Raw genomic sequence first — 19,406 nt, forward strand, 5'->3', positions numbered from 1 at the left:
GCAGGGACAGAAGCCGTCGAGCAGAGCTGGAAGGCTGCAGCAGCGGCCACTGGGGGAGATGGAATCCCTTTAGAGTTACACAGGCTTGGGGATCATGGGACAGAAGCTAGCCTCCAACACAAAGGGTGAGACCAGATGTTAGGGACGCCCTTAAAGAGGTCTGGGCTGGACTATGGAAGGTGAGGGGTGGCAGTGAAGGAACCCTAGTCGGCCTGAAGAGGGAAAGAGAGAACAGAGAGCGCCCTGCGTTGAGAGGCTGAGAATAGGCTCTTTGTAAGGAGACCATGCGCTCTAAATAAAATGTCTGAATACTGCAATTGGTGAGTGTATAAGGGAGACAAAAACAGACCCCTGCCCCACACTGAGTTTGCTAAGTGATGTCCTGCCGCAGGGTGCCCAAGGCACCCAATGAGCCCCCATATCAGGAGAATCCCGGGCATGCTGCTCATGGTTCTTTGGAAGTTCAAATGAAGACTAAAAGAAGCCCCACAGTGCAGAGTGGCAGGCTGCGGTACTGCAGCTAAAAGCCCTGCTCACAACCTGAGTTCGATCCTGACAGAAGTCGGTTTCAGGTAGCCAGCTCAAGGCTGACTCAATCGTCCATCCTTCTGAGGTCGGTAAAATGAGTTCCCAGCTGGCTGGAGATAGAGTGTGGATGACTGGGGAAGGCAGTGATGAGCCACACCATAAACAAAGTCTGCCAAGCAAATGTCATGATATGATGTCACATCATGGGCCAGCAATGACCCAGGGGACTTTATCCTTTGCCTTTATCCTATAACAGAGGTGTCCAACTCTGCTGCTTCAGATGTTCATGGACTACAATTCACATCAGTCCCTGCTGATGGGAATGTAGTCCATGCACATCTGAAGCGCAAAAGTTGGACACCTCTGTCCTATAAGGAAAAGCTAACACTACTGCAAGCACTCAGACACTCATGTTATCATTTTGTACATTTTCAGACGTGTTCTATAGTCAAAACCAGATCTGCACAAGGGTCTGAGACCTTGTTTGGAGTCATTTTCCTTCACTCGTTCAGTCAAGTTCCCAATCACAGCAGTAACACCCAGCACTTCTCACAACTCTGGCAGCAGGCCAGTGTTAAGAAGAAGAAGAAGAAGAAGAAGAAGAAAAGAAAGGAGGAGAAAAGAGGAGGAGAAAAGAAGAGAAGAAGAGAAAAGAGAAAGAAAAGAAAGAAAGAAAAGAGAAAGAAGAAAAGAAAGAAAGAAAGAAGAAAAGAGGAGGAGGGAGGAGGGAGGAGGAGAGGAGGAGGAGGAGGAGGAGGAGGAGGAGGAGTAGCTTGGATTTATATCCCCCCTTTCTCTCCGGCAGGAGACTCAAAGGGGCTTACAATCTCCTTGCCCTTCCCCCCTCACAACAAACACCCTGTGAGGTAGGTGGGGCTGAGAGAGCTCCAAGAAGCTGTGACTAGCCCAAGGTCACCCAGCTGGCATGTGTGGGAGTGCACAGGCTAATCTGAATTCCCCAGATAAGCCTCCACAGCTCAAGCGGCAGAGCGGGGAATCAAACCCGGTTCCTCCAGATTAGATACACGAGCTCTTAACCTCCTGCGCCACTGCTGCTCCTTTTATTTCAGATTTACTTTGATCAAGGTGTTTTATTGCATCTCAGAGGGTTTACATGCACTGGGTTTTTCCTCAAACCAAAGTACAAAGAAAAGCCATTTTGAAATTCTATCTCTCAGATTAACAGAACATCGGGTTTTTAAAAAAGAATTGTTCCAGGATGGTAAAGCAATCTCCCTTTATTGAGAGAGTCCAGTTTTGTGAATGGTGGCATGCTGTTTTCCCCTCAGCCTCGAGGCACAAGAAGCCAGCTAGGCGAGTCTTTGGTACACAAGACCGTTTATGCTCCAAAACGCAGATTTCAGCAAATGAGGACTCTGAGCAAATGAACTGAAATTCAGCTAAGGACCTCTTCATTATCTTTATCTTCTCATTAAGTAATTGAAATATTAGGCGACACGGACACTTATTATAAATGGCTAATGACCGGTTTTGCCTGGAAACGGCACGGAAAGAATGCTGCAAACAGCTGACCTAGCAGCAGGGAAGTGAAATGGGTCATTAAGTATAATAATAATGCTATCTGCAAGAATTATTATTATAAGAAGGCTATCAGTTGCAGGGCGAAATTTCATTAAAACGTGCCACACCGTAGCACTAAGTAAAATTATCCCAGCAGATTAGAACAAATAATTATCTCGCTGAGGGAAAAATGCCAACAGAATACAGTCCTATTTACCTCCGTATCAGTTAAATCAACGAAAGCTTTACAAGTTCATTAACAACATGACAAAGTCATGTTTTTGCAGATTAATTTACAAGCTTCGAGGACTTTGGAAATCAGAGGCACAATGGGATGCCGTCAAATCCTTGAAACGACTGTCAAAACATTCTGCAGCAACGTCGCAGAGAAATAAACATATATAGCTACCAACTGGCAAAGATCACCCACAAGAACATTGGTTACATCGCATATAGGATTGTCAGAGGCAAAAGCGTTTGTTGAGCTGATGTTGAACTAACCTCAGTCTTCTCTGTTCACAGGTTAAATGTACCCTCTATTGCAGCATACAGAAAAATGAGTACATAAAGGAGCAGCAGTGACGTAGGAGGTTAAGAGCTCGTGTATCTAATCTGGAGGAACCGGGTTTGATTCCCAGCTCTGCCGCCTGAGCTGTGGAGGCTTATCTGGGGAATTCAGATTAGCCTGTACACTCCCACACATGCCAGCTGGGTGGCCTTGGGCTAGTCACAGTTTCTCAGAGCTCTCTCAGGCCCACCTACCTCACAGGGTGTTTGTTGTGAGGGGGGAAGGGCAAGGAGATTGTAAGCCCCTTTGAGTCTCCTGCAGGAGAGAAAGGGGGGATATAAATCCAAACTCTTCTTCTTCTTCTATACAGAAACACCAATGATAGTTTTAAGATGTCTGTGTTGGACAGAAGGAAATAGCAAGCCTATGGCCTGGCTCAGGCACTTATCAAATAAAGGCAGCCGTTTCACATAGAGAGCCACAGGTATGCAACATTCTGATTTGCATGGTGTCTCCCTCCTCCACTTTTCTTTGAAAAATGGTTGACTGCATGAATAGTCGTCTGCTTGGAGCTGTCGAGTCTCACACCTAATAGTGGAAAGGAGAGCAAATCCTGATTCCCCACCACACTGCCTGCCTGTCACCAACGAGAAAGAGTCTGCATTGGAACCGTATCAAAGTTTTGAGATACTTTATCTGCCGACTCGCTTGACCTGTTTATTGCTGGGTTATATTACTCCAAATGGTAAAATCATGAGCAGTGGGGCAGAGGCGGTTACTGGAAACATCTGAGCAAGCAGAATAAAGTCCAGATGTAGCATTTGTCCTTTCTTCTTTACGGGAAAAAAGTCTGGACTTGTTCGCAGAGGCATTTGGCGAGACCCTTTCATTTTTGCTCCCGTGCCCTTCCCTCATCTTTTTTTATTTGTTCCCCCCTTAAATGGGTTGACCACCTATTGCCTGCAAGGTGCCAATGTGACTGGAATTTTAATGTGATGTGACTTTATTATTGTAAAGCTATTTGTTGTGAGCCCATCTGACCAGGGGAAAATGGAATATAAACCTAATAACCAGTGGTGGGATCCAAAAATTTTAGTAACAGGTTCCCATGGTGGTGGGATTCAAACTCCAATGGGGCTGGACGGGGCACGACGGGGGCGTGGCTGGGCATTCCAGGGCGGGGCATTCCTGGGCGGAGCTGTGGCAAGGATGCAGCTGCTGCACCAGTCCTTGGGCGGGAAACGAATGCATGCAGGCTCACACACGCCGGTACACCTCCTGCTAGACTGCTTCAAGTACTGCGTGCTACTGCTGAGAGGAGGGGCGTAACTAAGGCAAAAATCACTTGGCAACATCACCAATTAGTAACCCCCTCTCAGCACACACAAATAATTAGTAACCTACTCTCGGGAACCTGTGAGAACCTGCTGGATCCCACCTCTGCTAATAACTAAATAATTACCTCAGCACACAGAAAATTAAAACATCAGATAAATTCCATTTTCCAGCCATGCGAGTTTTCTTACACGCCTTATTTGTATTTGAACAAAACTTCAGAATAACACAATATTGAGGATCAAATGGACATTACTGTTACTGTTTAAAGGGTTGGATCCGAAATTTCCTCCTCCCCCTGCAGACAACCGTTCTTGCCCCCCCTCCCCCCGGCCTTTTCCTGGGGTCTCTTGACATCACCTAAACAGAATTTCAGGAGGCCATGGGTTTCATTCTGCTAGCTGTACTTATGATCCAACTCAATACGTACAACCAATACAAGATGTATTGTAAGAATACATTTACTGTTATTAGATCTTTTCAGTTTTGCCGGGGAACATCCAGAATTTTAATCACCTTGAATTTTCCGAAGAACGAACAGAGAAGGGTACAGGATGCGTCCAGTTTAGGGGTTTAGAAAAAAGAGACTGGAGATTTTTCTCTTGCCCCCCCAAAACAACAGCAACTTGAAATGTTTGCTATACCTTTTCGATGGTAGCTGTGTTGTGACTTGAACAGCTTCAAACGCACATGACACAAGAACAAAAGGGATAACGATCTGTTGGGGACACAGAAACTGAATTAAGCTAATGGTAATTAGCCGCTCCAAACCAAATTAATGTTGCTAATATTCACAGAGGCAGTCGAGCATATCCCAAAGTCCAAACATTTTTTTTCTGCTTAACAGACACACAACATTCAGCCGGGGCAGCATCAGTTTCACGGAATACACTTAAGATATACCAACGGGCCTTGTTCCAGTCTATCCAGCATGGTAAATATTTGGGAAACACCATTAAGATACAGAAAAAAGTGTTATACCAGTTGTTTTCGGCTTTTCTGTCTTCAAAGGCCATTTGCTGCACTGAGCAGCTACTGTGAGTAGCCTGCGGTGAAACCTGTACTTATTGGCTATGGAATGCCAATGTTTTGCAGAAGGTTCTGGGCAGTGGTGGGATCCAAATTTTTTAGTAACAGGTTCCCATGGTGGTGGGATTCAAGCAGTGGCGTAGCGCCAATGGGGCTGGGAGGGGCACGACGGGGGCGGGGCATTAATAATTTCTCTGTTACTGTAAAAAACTCTTACTGTAAAAAAAAAGTTCCTAATTTCCAGCTGGTATCTTTCTGTCCATAATTTAAACTCATTATAGCAAGTCCTATCGTCTACTGCCAACAGAAACAACTACTTCTCCTCTAATGGACTGCCTGTCAAATACTTAATACTTTCAAATACTTAATTTTGTTTCTAGAAATCAAAAGAAGGATACTTTTCTCTTAAACAAGGAACTTTACCATATTTCTAAAACATGTTTTTAAAACATCCCAACAGGGAGAATTATCCCGTTTTCTACCTTCGCTACCTTCGCTAACCAGCCACATAGGAAACAACAGGACTTGATGATTTTTGGACCTAATGGAATTTCTAACGGAAAAGCAGACCCAATTAGTAACCCCCTCTCGGCACACACAAATAATTAGTAACCCATTCTCGGGAACTGGTGAGAACCTCTGCATAGATATGAGAAATGTAGAGCCTGCACATGTCTTCATATATCTCTGCAACAAAAAGAACTAGAACCCCACTTTTTATTTTAGGATGTAAGCAGGAGACGCATACAGAATTGCAATATCTCATTATAATGCGACAGCTATCTAACTATTTCTGATTTTTAAGCTTCCTGACCTCCGCCTCCCCCCGACCCCCCAAAAGTCCAGGAGGGCAGAAATTGCGGCCTATAAATAATGTAAATAAATAAAAGCATAAATACAAGTGGTTGTGTGAATTGGTGCCATTTATCCATCATCACAGAGAATGCACCACTATACCCAAAGCAAAATCGTGCCAGGAGCAGGTCAGATACACCAGCCGATTCGGTTCCACAACAGGCAACTGTGTTTTTCTCCAGACGTGTTTCCAAAGCTCAGATAACTGTTTTGAACAACCTTTTCTGCATTCCTTTCAAAGGCAATGTCTCCCTTTCCTCCAATTCTTGCTCAACCTCAACGGTTCTCTTTTATGATTGTTCCAATCTAAACATTTCCTTCTGGGATATTTCTGAATGTGGAAACAGCCAGCATATTAGCACTAGATCACAACATGTTGAGCCTCGACGCTTGGGCGAGGATTGTGCCCTCTGCATTTGTCTGAATGGGACTACAAAGAGTAGGGGGGGGATTCTGATCACAGCAACCATGACTCTGTCAAGAAAACAAGAAACTACAGATACTTTTCACCATATCTTATACAGTATAGCACTGAATTTGATTTTCTAACCACTCTCCGTGCCTCTAGACGGCATCTTGGTATTTCAGTTCTTCTCTGAGTGAAACATTTGGGAATCTAATTTCTAGCTTGTCTCAAAAAAATCTCTCTTTTCATCCTAGCACCATCCAAGCAAGGAAAGCCATTCTGGGAAACATTTTATGCTTCCTCATTACTTCAGACTAGCCAATGCGTTTATTCCCATATAAATCTATTTCATGCTTGTTCCCCTCTTTCCAGAAAGATGAATCAGTTTCTCTCTGTACTGCAGAGTTCCAGCCTAGTGCTGCCAATACACAGAGATGTCTTTTTTGGCCCTCCTCTCAGCCACCTTCTAGCAACCCCGTGGGGTTTTCCAAGCAAGAGATTCTCAGAAGGGGTTAGCCATTGCCTCTGTGTAGTGACCTGAGACTGTGTAGTGACCTGAGACAGGAGCAGCAGTGGCATAGTGGTTAAGAGCAGGTCTAATCAGTCTAATCTAGAGCAGGGGTCTGCAACCTGCGGCTCTCCAGATGTTCATGGACTACAATTCCCACCAGCCCCTGCCAGCATAGCCAAATTGGCCATGCTAGCAGGGGCTGATGGGAATTGTAGTCCACGAACATCTGGAGGGCCATAGTTTGAAGACCCCTGATCTAGAGGAACCAGGTTTGATTCCCCGCTCTGCCGCTTGAGCTGTGGAGGCTTATCTGGGGAATTCAGATTAGCCTGTGCATTCCAACACAGGCCAGCTGGGTGACCTTGAGCTAGTCACAATTCTTTGGAGATCTCTCAGCCCCACCTACTTCACAGGGTGTTTATTGTGGGGGGGGGGGAAGGGAAGGGAGTTTGTAAGCCCCTTTGAGTCTCCTGACAGGAGAGAAGGGGGGGGGATATAAATCCAACTCTTCTTCTTCTTCTTCCTTGATGGTCTCCTATCCAAATACTAATGAGGGCCGACCCTATTTAGCCTCTGAGATCTGATAATACCAGGCTGGCCTGGGCCATTCAGGTCAGGGCAAGCAAAGAGGATGCAGTGACTTTATTATTGGATAAACTCCTAACTTATTTCTGCAATGAGGGTACCATAGATGTGAAAGATTTCGCCTTCTATCTGTCCATAAGATGCAGATTTTATGCAGTGGAAGAGATGAACGAGCCGTCCTTTCTGTGCTTGCCCTCAGCCAGTGTGTCTCAAAAGTTACGACATTGGTGTTGTAAGAAAGAAAGAAAGAAAGAAAGAAAGAAAGAAAGAAAGAAAGAAAGAAAGAAAGAAAGAAAGAAAGAAAGAAAGAAAGAAAGAAAGAAAGAAAGAAAGAAAGAAAGAAAGAAAGAAAGAAAGAAAGAAAGAAAGAAAGAAAGAAAGAAAGAAAGAAAGAAAGATGTTAGCTTATGGGCAGGATAACATTTATGATGTCTTTAATTTTTTGCTTCTTTTCAAATGTATGCATGGCAGATAATGGGATGTAATAACTGAGTCTCAATTTTTGCTATTTTCAGTATAAGATTCCCTTTGAATGATTTATTTTTGGAGATCATCACAGTTTCAACAACACCTCTTTTCATAACTTGCGATGTTAAGACATGACAGGAGGACAGAGTGCAGCAATTAAATGTTAATAATGTGCTTCAGGATGGGTTTAACAACTGCAAATGGGTGCTTAAAGCGTGCTCCGAATGGACCTGATGCTATTACACAGATGACTGTGAGAAGTTTGAAGTCTTTAAAATGCTCAGAGTAAATATTTTATAGGAACATACAGGAAACCCATGGCCTCAGTGGCCTCAGTTCTGAACGGTATACTTCCATGTGCTTGCTACATCCTCCACTGAGATTTCTCTACAGTGCTCCTCTCTTAGGACCAGAGGTGGGATCCAGCAGGTTCTCACAGGTTCCTGAGAGTAGGATACTAATTATTTGTATGTGCCGAGAGGGGGTTACTAATTGGTGATTTTGCCACATGATTTTTGCCTTAGTTACACCCCTCCTCTCAGCAGTAGCCCGCAGAACTTGAAGCAGTCTAGCAGGAGGTGGCAGCTTACGCCTGCGTGCATTCGTTTCCTGCCCAAGGACTGGCGCAGCGGCTGCGTCCTTGCCACAGCCCCGCCCAGGAATGCCCTGCCCCAGAATGCCCGACCATGCCCCTATCATGCCCAGCCCATCCCCATTGGCGCTACGCCACAGTTTGAATCCCACCACCATGGGAACCTGTTACTAAATTTTTGGATCCCACCACTGCTTAGGACCATCTACTTGGGAACTGGTAGATCTTAAGTTTCTCCCGTGGTTGGACCAGACCTTTGGAAAGGTCTACCTAGTATTGCCTGGATATTACCTGGAATTTCAACCGGTTAATTGGATTACGTTTTGTGTCATTGCAATCTGATGTGGTGAGGTTAGCTATCTTGAATCTCAAGAAAGGAAGTGGCGTATATGCACCATTTCCTTTCTTCAGACTCAAGGTGTGTGAATGTGTGTGTGTGTACATTTAAAGGTAAAGTTTCCCCATCAGTCGTGTTCGACCCTGGGGTACCACTGCAAGCAGCAATTTCATAGGCAAGCTGTTTTTGTGGGGTAGTTTGCCATTGCTTTTCCCGGCTATTCTTTACCCCCTAGCTATGAGCTAGGTACTCATTTACTGACCAAGAAATGGATGGATGGCTGAGTTGACCATAAGCCAGCTGCCAGGATATCTGACCCACAGGGGGCTTGAACTCCTGACTGTGTGAGTGGCAGTGCAAGCAGTGAGTGGCATACATACTATTAGAGGGAATACATACATAGAGGGAATAGTATACATAGAGGGAATAGTTAAGGTGACCAGATGGTCAACTTTGTGAACCGGGACAGGTGGGTAGGTGGGTGGCTGCACACGCAGCCGCAGGAGCGCACGGCCTTCTGGGGTGCTTCCGTTTCCCACCCTGTGACAGGGCGGGAAATGGGAGCACCCCAGAAGGCCGTGCACTCCTGCAGCCACGCGCGCGGGAGGCTGCCGCACTGCCTTGCGCCCCGGAAGGCAGTGCGGCAGCCTTCCAAAAATCGGGACACTTGGAAAAAACCGCGGGACGTGGGACAAATTGTTTTAAGGCGGGACTGTCCCGCCAAAAGCGGGACGTCTGGTCAGCCTAGGAATAGTATACATGCATACTATTAGAGGGAAGCAAATACTCCTATATATATATATGCTTCCCTCTAAGACCATTCCTTAAAGGCAGAATAATACTGTGATGTACATTAAAAGCTACTTGATTCTCCCCCAAAATAAAAAGCCACTCCTGCCTTTCTTCCACTTCATTGGAGCAAGAGTTGCTACAGCAGAGCCAGTTCACCTTTGGATCTGCAGGGAATAACCATTTGGAAACAGATACCCTCCCCAACATTATGTAGCTGTCATCCCAATGGCAGCCATTTTGTTATTTGCCTCACTTCCAAGGCAGTAGATCACCTCAGTAGATCACAAGGCAGTAGTCCCCCTCACTAGGCACCAGTGGGGGTGGGTGGGTTGCCCGATCCGGATTTGGAAACCCTTGGAGATTTGGGGGTGGCGCCTGGGGAGGACAGAGACCTCGGGGGAGTACACTGACATACTGCCCACTCTTCAAAGCCTTCATTTTCACGAGGGGGACTGATCTTTGCCATCTGGAGATGAGCTTTGATTCCAGGAGATCCCCAAGTCTCACCTGAAGCCTGGCATTATTACATGGCAGCTTTTTTTGTGGGGGCACCCATCACCCCCCCCCCCCTTCAAAGTTCAAAACATGCCCAGAGGTTGAATAAGATTCAGGGCTTGCTGCAAACTGTTGAGGGAGGGTCTTTTTTTGATAATTTTAAGCTATAAAAGTACAGCAGCTATAAGTCTCAGTCAAGGAATACAAGGCTACCTAGAGGCTTCCCATAAACTAGTGAATGTCGAGAACTACGCCAACATGGTAATGACTGCATTTAGGACGCAATCTGTCCAAATTTACGCACTTTTAACTTTAGGCAGGTCCTTAAATATCCTGTGGAAATCAATGAAATTTAAATTTTAAATTGCTTAATTTAGGCTGGACAAGATAAGTATTCTGGAGACTTCTGGAGAAAATGGCGCTTTTGAACAGATGAGCCTTCAAAAGGAGCGATTGCTAGGCAACTGCTTGCATTAGGGCAGACAGGGTCTAGTTCTAGCCTCTCCACCAACTTCTAGAGATCTTTAATTCCTCAGGCAAACTGGTTTGGGTCTCTCTTTTTTTGATCTACTACCTCTGACAGTGGTGTAGCGCCAAGGGGCCCGGGGGGCGTGACACACCAGGCATGCGCTGATGCAGGGGCGTGACTGGGGCATGGCAGGGGCGCAGAGCATATGCGTGGCAGGGGCGCAGGACGCATGTGCGCCCCGGGCCCAGTTCCCCCTTGCTACGGCTCTGACCTCTGATACAACCCAGGATCAGTAATGTGTGTGTCTGCTGTTTGGCTTTTAAAAGCTGCTTTTCCATTTCATCACCCCTCCATTCTCTAAACATTTTTTGTAAAATAATAATGTTTTTTAAAAAACCAAGTTAAGTATTTCACATTTAACAGCCATTTCCACTGATTATGGGTTACCTTTTCCCCTCCCTACATCCCACATTAAGACTCTTCATCCCACTGATCGGGGTGGTGTGTGTGTGTGTGTGTGTGTGTGTGTGTGTGTGTGTGTGTGTGTGTGTGTGTGTGTGTGTGTGTGTGTGTGTGTGTGTGTGTGTGATTGGATCATGATCCCCGTTCATTATAGCACAAGAATTAGCACTGGTGGAAGTGTGCGGGGCGCAATCATGGAGCTTGAGAGACCAGTTCACATCTGAATGTTTATCATTTCACAAGGACTCACAGCCAGAGGTGGGATCCAGCAGGTTCTCACAGGTTCCCGAGAGTAGGTTACTAATTATTTGTGTGTGCCGAGAGGGGGTTACTAATCGGTGATTTTGCCACGTGATTTTTGCCTTAGTGACGCCCCTCCTCTCAGCAGTAGTGCGCAGAACTTGAAGCAGTCTAGCAGGAGGTGCACCGGCATGCGTGGCAGCCTGCACCTGCGTGCATTCGTTTCCCGCCCAAGGACCGGCGCAGCGGCTGCGTCCTTGCCACAGCCCTGCCCAGGAATGCCCCGCCCCAGAATGGCGGGCCACGCCCCTGGATTGCCCCACCCCTCCCCATTGGTGCTATGCCACCGTTTGAATCCCACCATCATGGGAACCTGTTACTAAAATTTTTGGATCCCACCACTGCTCACAGCCAAAATGCACAAAACCAACCCAATGGATATGGGTATTGGAGATGACATGATGGGGTACTGTGAAATTTCTGTCTGTAGCTTTTGATCTATGATGGCTCACTGACACATGCCAGTCACTGCTGGAAGGGAGGAACATACCCATCCCGTCACATCGCCTTCTCCGCTTTCAACTGTGGCTACCTGAATAAAATTGTCTCAGATAGAAATAATAAACTGCACATAAACTAACCCCCAGTGCCATAGAAACCCGCAAAGGTCTAACTGGGAACCAGATCATAGATTTTAATAGAATTTTGCTTTCAGTCCATTTTTTTATTTTCTGGATAATTTGGTTTTATTGGGCTATTATTTCTAAGTCAGGTCTACAACCAGGATAATAAGCCTGGGGGCAGATTTGTTTTTCTCTTTCAACATAACTCTGTTACACGGCCAGTGACTATCATTTATTAAAATATGAATGTTTAATAATAACAACAACAACAACAAGCAATTCGAACAAATGCCATCAAAGCCAGAATTGAAAAGTCAACTACAGATCCCAAGTGCAGTGGGGGGGGGGTGGGGGGGGGGGGGGGTGGGGGGGGGGGGGGGTGGGGGGGGGGGGGGGTGGGGGGGGGGGGGGGTGGGGGGGGGGGGGGGTGGGGGGGGGGGGGGGTGGGGGGGGGGGGGGGTGGGGGGGGGGGGGGGTGGGGGGGGGGGGGGGTGGGGGGGGGGGGGGGTGGGGGGGGGGGGGGGTGGGGGGGGGGGGGGGTGGGGGGGGGGGGGGGTGGGGGGGGGGGGGGGTGGGGGGGGGGGGGGGTGGGGGGGGGGGGGGGTGGGGGGGGGGGGGGGTGGGGGGGGGGGGGGGTGGGGGGGGGGGGGGGTGGGGGGGGGGGGGGGTGGGGGGGGGGGGGGGTGGGGGGGGGGGGGGGTGGGGGGGGGGGGGGGTGGGGGGGGGGGGGGGTGGGGGGGGGGGGGGGTGGGGGGGGGGGGGGGTGGGGGGGGGGGGGGGTGGGGGGGGGGGGGGGTGGGGGGGGGGGGGGGTGGGGGGGGGGGGGGGTGGGGGGGGGGGGGGGTGGGGGGGGGGGGGGGTGGGGGGGGGGGGGGGTGGGGGGGGGGGGGGGTGGGGGGGGGGGGGGGTGGGGGGGGGGGGGGGTGGGGGGGGGGGGGGGTGGGGGGGGGGGGGGGTGGGGGGGGGGGGGGGTGGGGGGGGGGGGGGGTGGGGGGGGGGGGGGGTGGGGGGGGGGGGGGGTGGGGGGGGGGGGGGGTGGGGGGGGGGGGGGGTGGGGGGGGGGGGGGGTGGGGGGGGGGGGGGGTGGGGGGGGGGGGGGGTGGGGGGGGGGGGGGGTGGGGGGGGGGGGGGGTGGGGGGGGGGGGGGGTGGGGGGGGGGGGGGGTGGGGGGGGGGGGGGGTGGGGGGGGGGGGGGGTGGGGGGGGGGGGGGGTGGGGGGGGGGGGGGGTGGGGGGGGGGGGGGGTGGGGGGGGGGGGGGGTGGGGGGGGGGGGGGGTGGGGGGGGGGGGGGGTGGGGGGGGGGGGGGGTGGGGGGGGGGGGGGGTGGGGGGGGGGGGGGGTGGGGGGGGGGGGGGGTGGGGGGGGGGGGGGGTGGGGGGGGGGGGGGGTGGGGGGGGGGGGGGGTGGGGGGGGGGGGGGGTGGGGGGGGGGGGGGGTGGGGGGGGGGGGGGGTGGGGGGGGGGGGGGGTGGGGGGGGGGGGGGGTGGGGGGGGGGGGGGGTGGGGGGGGGGGGGGGTGGGGGGGGGGGGGGGTGGGGGGGGGGGGGGGTGGGGGGGGGGGGGGGTGGGGGGGGGGGGGGGTGGGGGGGGGGGGGGGTGGGGGGGGGGGGGGGTGGGGGGGGGGGGGGGTGGGGGGGGGGGGGGGTGGGGGGGGGGGGGGGTGGGGGGGGGGGGGGGTGGGGGGGGGGGGGGGTGGGGGGGGGGGGGGGTGGGGGGGGGGGGGGGTGGGGGGGGGGGGGGGTGGGGGGGGGGGGGGGTGGGGGGGGGGGGGGGTGGGGGGGGGGGGGGGTGGGGGGGGGGGGGGGTGGGGGGGGGGGGGGGTGGGGGGGGGGGGGGGTGGGGGGGGGGGGGGGTGGGGGGGGGGGGGGGTGGGGGGGGGGGGGGGTGGGGGGGGGGGGGGGTGGGGGGGGGGGGGGGTGGGGGGGGGGGGGGGTGGGGGGGGGGGGGGGTGGGGGGGGGGGGGGGTGGGGGGGGGGGGGGGTGGGGGGGGGGGGGGGTGGGGGGGGGGGGGGGTGGGGGGGGGGGGGGGTGGGGGGGGGGGGGGGTGGGGGGGGGGGGGGGTGGGGGGGGGGGGGGGTGGGGGGGGGGGGGGGTGGGGGGGGGGGGGGGTGGGGGGGGGGGGGGGTGGGGGGGGGGGGGGGTGGGGGGGGGGGGGGGTGGGGGGGGGGGGGGGTGGGGGGGGGGGGGGGTGGGGGGGGGGGGGGGTGGGGGGGGGGGGGGGTGGGGGGGGGGGGGGGTGGGGGGGGGGGGGGGTGGGGGGGGGGGGGGGTGGGGGGGGGGGGGGGTGGGGGGGGGGGGGGGTGGGGGGGGGGGGGGGTGGGGGGGGGGGGGGGTGGGGGGGGGGGGGGGTGGGGGGGGGGGGGGGTGGGGGGGGGGGGGGGTGGGGGGGGGGGGGGGTGGGGGGGGGGGGGGGTGGGGGGGGGGGGGGGTGGGGGGGGGGGGGGGTGGGGGGGGGGGGGGGTGGGGGGGGGGGGGGGTGGGGGGGGGGGGGGGTGGGGGGGGGGGGGGGTGGGGGGGGGGGGGGGTGGGGGGGGGGGGGGGTGGGGGGGGGGGGGGGTGGGGGGGGGGGGGGGTGGGGGGGGGGGGGGGTGGGGGGGGGGGGGGGTGGGGGGGGGGGGGGGTGGGGGGGGGGGGGGGTGGGGGGGGGGGGGGGTGGGGGGGGGGGGGGGTGGGGGGGGGGGGGGGTGGGGGGGGGGGGGGGTGGGGGGGGGGGGGGGTGGGGGGGGGGGGGGGTGGGGGGGGGGGGGGGTGGGGGGGGGGGGGGGTGGGGGGGGGGGGGGGTGGGGGGGGGGGGGGGTGGGGGGGGGGGGGGGTGGGGGGGGGGGGGGGTGGGGGGGGGGGGGGGTGGGGGGGGGGGGGGGTGGGGGGGGGGGGGGGTGGGGGGGGGGGGGGGTGGGGGGGGGGGGGGGTGGGGGGGGGGGGGGGTGGGGGGGGGGGGGGGTGGGGGGGGGGGGGGGTGGGGGGGGGGGGGGGTGGGGGGGGGGGGGGGTGGGGGGGGGGGGGGGTGGGGGGGGGGGGGGGTGGGGGGGGGGGGGGGTGGGGGGGGGGGGGGGTGGGGGGGGGGGGGGGTGGGGGGGGGGGGGGGTGGGGGGGGGGGGGGGTGGGGGGGGGGGGGGGTGGGGGGGGGGGGGGGTGGGGGGGGGGGGGGGTGGGGGGGGGGGGGGGTGGGGGGGGGGGGGGGTGGGGGGGGGGGGGGGTGGGGGGGGGGGGGGGTGGGGGGGGGGGGGGGTGGGGGGGGGGGGGGGTGGGGGGGGGGGGGGGTGGGGGGGGGGGGGGGTGGGGGGGGGGGGGGGTGGGGGGGGGGGGGGGTGGGGGGGGGGGGGGGTGGGGGGGGGGGGGGGTGGGGGGGGGGGGGGGTGGGGGGGGGGGGGGGTGGGGGGGGGGGGGGGTGGGGGGGGGGGGGGGTGGGGGGGGGGGGGGGTGGGGGGGGGGGGGGGTGGGGGGGGGGGGGGGTGGGGGGGGGGGGGGGTGGGGGGGGGGGGGGGTGGGGGGGGGGGGGGGTGGGGGGGGGGGGGGGTGGGGGGGGGGGGGGGTGGGGGGGGGGGGGGGTGGGGGGGGGGGGGGGTGGGGGGGGGGGGGGGTGGGGGGGGGGGGGGGTGGGGGGGGGGGGGGGTGGGGGGGGGGGGGGGTGGGGGGGGGGGGGGGTGGGGGGGGGGGGGGGTGGGGGGGGGGGGGGGTGGGGGGGGGGGGGGGTGGGGGGGGGGGGGGGTGGGGGGGGGGGGGGGTGGGGGGGGGGGGGGGTGGGGGGGGGGGGGGGTGGGGGGGGGGGGGGGTGGGGGGGGGGGGGGGTGGGGGGGGGGGGGGGTGGGGGGGGGGGGGGGTGGGGGGGGGGGGGGGTGGGGGGGGGGGGGGGTGGGGGGGGGGGGGGGTGGGGGGGGGGGGGGGTGGGGGGGGGGGGGGGTGGGGGGGGGGGGGGGTGGGGGGGGGGGGGGGTGGGGGGGGGGGGGGGTGGGGGGGGGGGGGGGTGGGGGGGGGGGGGGGTGGGGGGGGGGGGGGGTGGGGGGGGGGGGGGGTGGGGGGGGGGGGGGGTGGGGGGGGGGGGGGGTGGGGGGGGGGGGGGGTGGGGGGGGGGGGGGGTGGGGGGGGGGGGGGGTGGGGGGGGGGGGGGGTGGGGGGGGGGGGGGGTGGGGGGGGGGGGGGGTGGGGGGGGGGGGGGGTGGGGGGGGGGGGGGGTGGGGGGGGGGGGGGGTGGGGGGGGGGGGGGGTGGGGGGGGGGGGGGGTGGGGGGGGGGGGGGGTGGGGGGGGGGGGGGGTGGGGGGGGGGGGGGGTGGGGGGGGGGGGGGGTGGGGGGGGGGGGGGGTGGGGGGGGGGGGGGGTGGGGGGGGGGGGGGGTGGGGGGGGGGGGGGGTGGGGGGGGGGGGGGGTGGGGGGGGGGGGGGGTGGGGGGGGGGGGGGGTGGGGGGGGGGGGGGGTGGGGGGGGGGGGGGGTGGGGGGGGGGGGGGGTGGGGGGGGGGGGGGGTGGGGGGGGGGGGGGGTGGGGGGGGGGGGGGGTGGGGGGGGGGGGGGGTGGGGGGGGGGGGGGGTGGGGGGGGGGGGGGGTGGGGGGGGGGGGGGGTGGGGGGGGGGGGGGGTGGGGGGGGGGGGGGGTGGGGGGGGGGGGGGGTGGGGGGGGGGGGGGGTGGGGGGGGGGGGGGGTGGGGGGGGGGGGGGGTGGGGGGGGGGGGGGGTGGGGGGGGGGGGGGGTGGGGGGGGGGGGGGGTGGGGGGGGGGGGGGGTGGGGGGGGGGGGGGGTGGGGGGGGGGGGGGGTGGGGGGGGGGGGGGGTGGGGGGGGGGGGGGGTGGGGGGGGGGGGGGGTGGGGGGGGGGGGGGGTGGGGGGGGGGGGGGGTGGGGGGGGGGGGGGGTGGGGGGGGGGGGGGGTGGGGGGGGGGGGGGGTGGGGGGGGGGGGGGGTGGGGGGGGGGGGGGGTGGGGGGGGGGGGGGGTGGGGGGGGGGGGGGGTGGGGGGGGGGGGGGGTGGGGGGGGGGGGGGGTGGGGGGGGGGGGGGGTGGGGGGGGGGGGGGGTGGGGGGGGGGGGGGGTGGGGGGGGGGGGGGGTGGGGGGGGGGGGGGGTGGGGGGGGGGGGGGGTGGGGGGGGGGGGGGGTGGGGGGGGGGGGGGGTGGGGGGGGGGGGGGGTGGGGGGGGGGGGGGGTGGGGGGGGGGGGGGGTGGGGGGGGGGGGGGGTGGGGGGGGGGGGGGGTGGGGGGGGGGGGGGGTGGGGGGGGGGGGGGGTGGGGGGGGGGGGGGGTGGGGGGGGGGGGGGGTGGGGGGGGGGGGGGGTGGGGGGGGGGGGGGGTGGGGGGGGGGGGGGGTGGGGGGGGGGGGGGGTGGGGGGGGGGGGGGGTGGGGGGGGGGGGGGGTGGGGGGGGGGGGGGGTGGGGGGGGGGGGGGGTGGGGGGGGGGGGGGGTGGGGGGGGGGGGGGGTGGGGGGGGGGGGGGGTGGGGGGGGGGGGGGGTGGGGGGGGGGGGGGGTGGGGGGGGGGGGGGGTGGGGGGGGGGGGGGGTGGGGGGGGGGGGGGGTGGGGGGGGGGGGGGGTGGGGGGGGGGGGGGGTGGGGGGGGGGGGGGGTGGGGGGGGGGGGGGGTGGGGGGGGGGGGGGGTGGGGGGGGGGGGGGGTGGGGGGGGGGGGGGGTGGGGGGGGGGGGGGGTGGGGGGGGGGGGGGGTGGGGGGGGGGGGGGGTGGGGGGGGGGGGGGGTGGGGGGGGGGGGGGGTGGGGGGGGGGGGGGGTGGGGGGGGGGGGGGGTGGGGGGGGGGGGGGGTGGGGGGGGGGGGGGGTGGGGGGGGGGGGGGGTGGGGGGGGGGGGGGGTGGGGGGGGGGGGGGGTGGGGGGGGGGGGGGGTGGGGGGGGGGGGGGGTGGGGGGGGGGGGGGGTGGGGGGGGGGGGGGGTGGGGGGGGGGGGGGGTGGGGGGGGGGGGGGGTGGGGGGGGGGGGGGGTGGGGGGGGGGGGGGGTGGGGGGGGGGGGGGGTGGGGGGGGGGGGGGGTGGGGGGGGGGGGGGGTGGGGGGGGGGGGGGGTGGGGGGGGGGGGGGGTGGGGGGGGGGGGGGGTGGGGGGGGGGGGGGGTGGGGGGGGGGGGGGGTGGGGGGGGGGGGGGGTGGGGGGGGGGGGGGGTGGGGGGGGGGGGGGGTGGGGGGGGGGGGGGGTGGGGGGGGGGGGGGGTGGGGGGGGGGGGGGGTGGGGGGGGGGGGGGGTGGGGGGGGGGGGGGGTGGGGGGGGGGGGGGGTGGGGGGGGGGGGGGGTGGGGGGGGGGGGGGGTGGGGGGGGGGGGGGGTGGGGGGGGGGGGGGGTGGGGGGGGGGGGGGGTGGGGGGGGGGGGGGGTGGGGGGGGGGGGGGGTGGGGGGGGGGGGGGGTGGGGGGGGGGGGGGGTGGGGGGGGGGGGGGGTGGGGGGGGGGGGGGGTGGGGGGGGGGGGGGGTGGGGGGGGGGGGGGGTGGGGGGGGGGGGGGGTGGGGGGGGGGGGGGGTGGGGGGGGGGGGGGGTGGGGGGGGGGGGGGGTGGGGGGGGGGGGGGGTGGGGGGGGGGGGGGGTGGGGGGGGGGGGGGGTGGGGGGGGGGGGGGGTGGGGGGGGGGGGGGGTGGGGGGGGGGGGGGGTGGGGGGGGGGGGGGGTGGGGGGGGGGGGGGGTGGGGGGGGGGGGGGGTGGGGGGGGGGGGGGGTGGGGGGGGGGGGGGGTGGGGGGGGGGGGGGGTGGGGGGGGGGGGGGGTGGGGGGGGGGGGGGGTGGGGGGGGGGGGGGGTGGGGGGGGGGGGGGGTGGGGGGGGGGGGGGGTGGGGGGGGGGGGGGGTGGGGGGGGGGGGGGGTGGGGGGGGGGGGGGGTGGGGGGGGGGGGGGGTGGGGGGGGGGGGGGGTGGGGGGGGGGGGGGGTGGGGGGGGGGGGGGGTGGGGGGGGGGGGGGGTGGGGGGGGGGGGGGGTGGGGGGGGGGGGGGGTGGGGGGGGGGGGGGGTGGGGGGGGGGGGGGGTGGGGGGGGGGGGGGGTGGGGGGGGGGGGGGGTGGGGGGGGGGGGGGGTGGGGGGGGGGGGGGGTGGGGGGGGGGGGGGGTGGGGGGGGGGGGGGGTGGGGGGGGGGGGGGGTGGGGGGGGGGGGGGGTGGGGGGGGGGGGGGGTGGGGGGGGGGGGGGGTGGGGGGGGGGGGGGGTGGGGGGGGGGGGGGGTGGGGGGGGGGGGGGGTGGGGGGGGGGGGGGGTGGGGGGGGGGGGGGGTGGGGGGGGGGGGGGGTGGGGGGGGGGGGGGGTGGGGGGGGGGGGGGGTGGGGGGGGGGGGGGGTGGGGGGGGGGGGGGGTGGGGGGGGGGGGGGGTGGGGGGGGGGGGGGGTGGGGGGGGGGGGGGGTGGGGGGGGGGGGGGGTGGGGGGGGGGGGGGGTGGGGGGGGGGGGGGGTGGGGGGGGGGGGGGGTGGGGGGGGGGGGGGGTGGGGGGGGGGGGGGGTGGGGGGGGGGGGGGGTGGGGGGGGGGGGGGGTGGGGGGGGGGGGGGGTGGGGGGGGGGGGGGGTGGGGGGGGGGGGGGGTGGGGGGGGGGGGGGGTGGGGGGGGGGGGGGGTGGGGGGGGGGGGGGGTGGGGGGGGGGGGGGGTGGGGGGGGGGGGGGGTGGGGGGGGGGGGGGGTGGGGGGGGGGGGGGGTGGGGGGGGGGGGGGGTGGGGGGGGGGGGGGGTGGGGGGGGGGGGGGGTGGGGG

At 63.8% G+C, this 19,406-nt stretch overlaps 1 protein-coding gene across 1 annotated transcript in view; it reads right to left on the reverse strand.

The window, feature by feature from the left end:
• Nucleotides 1-19,406, reverse strand: part of PIGN (phosphatidylinositol glycan anchor biosynthesis class N) — a 158,250-nt gene that overhangs the window by 34,947 nt on the left and 103,897 nt on the right. Inside the window, exon 25 of the mRNA XM_048508505.1 lies at nt 4,537-4,610. Within this exon, the coding sequence (XP_048364462.1) occupies nt 4,537-4,610 (74 nt within the window). The remainder of the gene's footprint in view (nt 1-4,536; nt 4,611-19,406) is intronic.

This window comes from Sphaerodactylus townsendi, linkage group LG09 (assembly GCF_021028975.2).
Source record: "Sphaerodactylus townsendi isolate TG3544 linkage group LG09, MPM_Stown_v2.3, whole genome shotgun sequence".
Taxonomy (NCBI): Eukaryota; Metazoa; Chordata; class Lepidosauria; order Squamata; family Sphaerodactylidae; genus Sphaerodactylus; species Sphaerodactylus townsendi.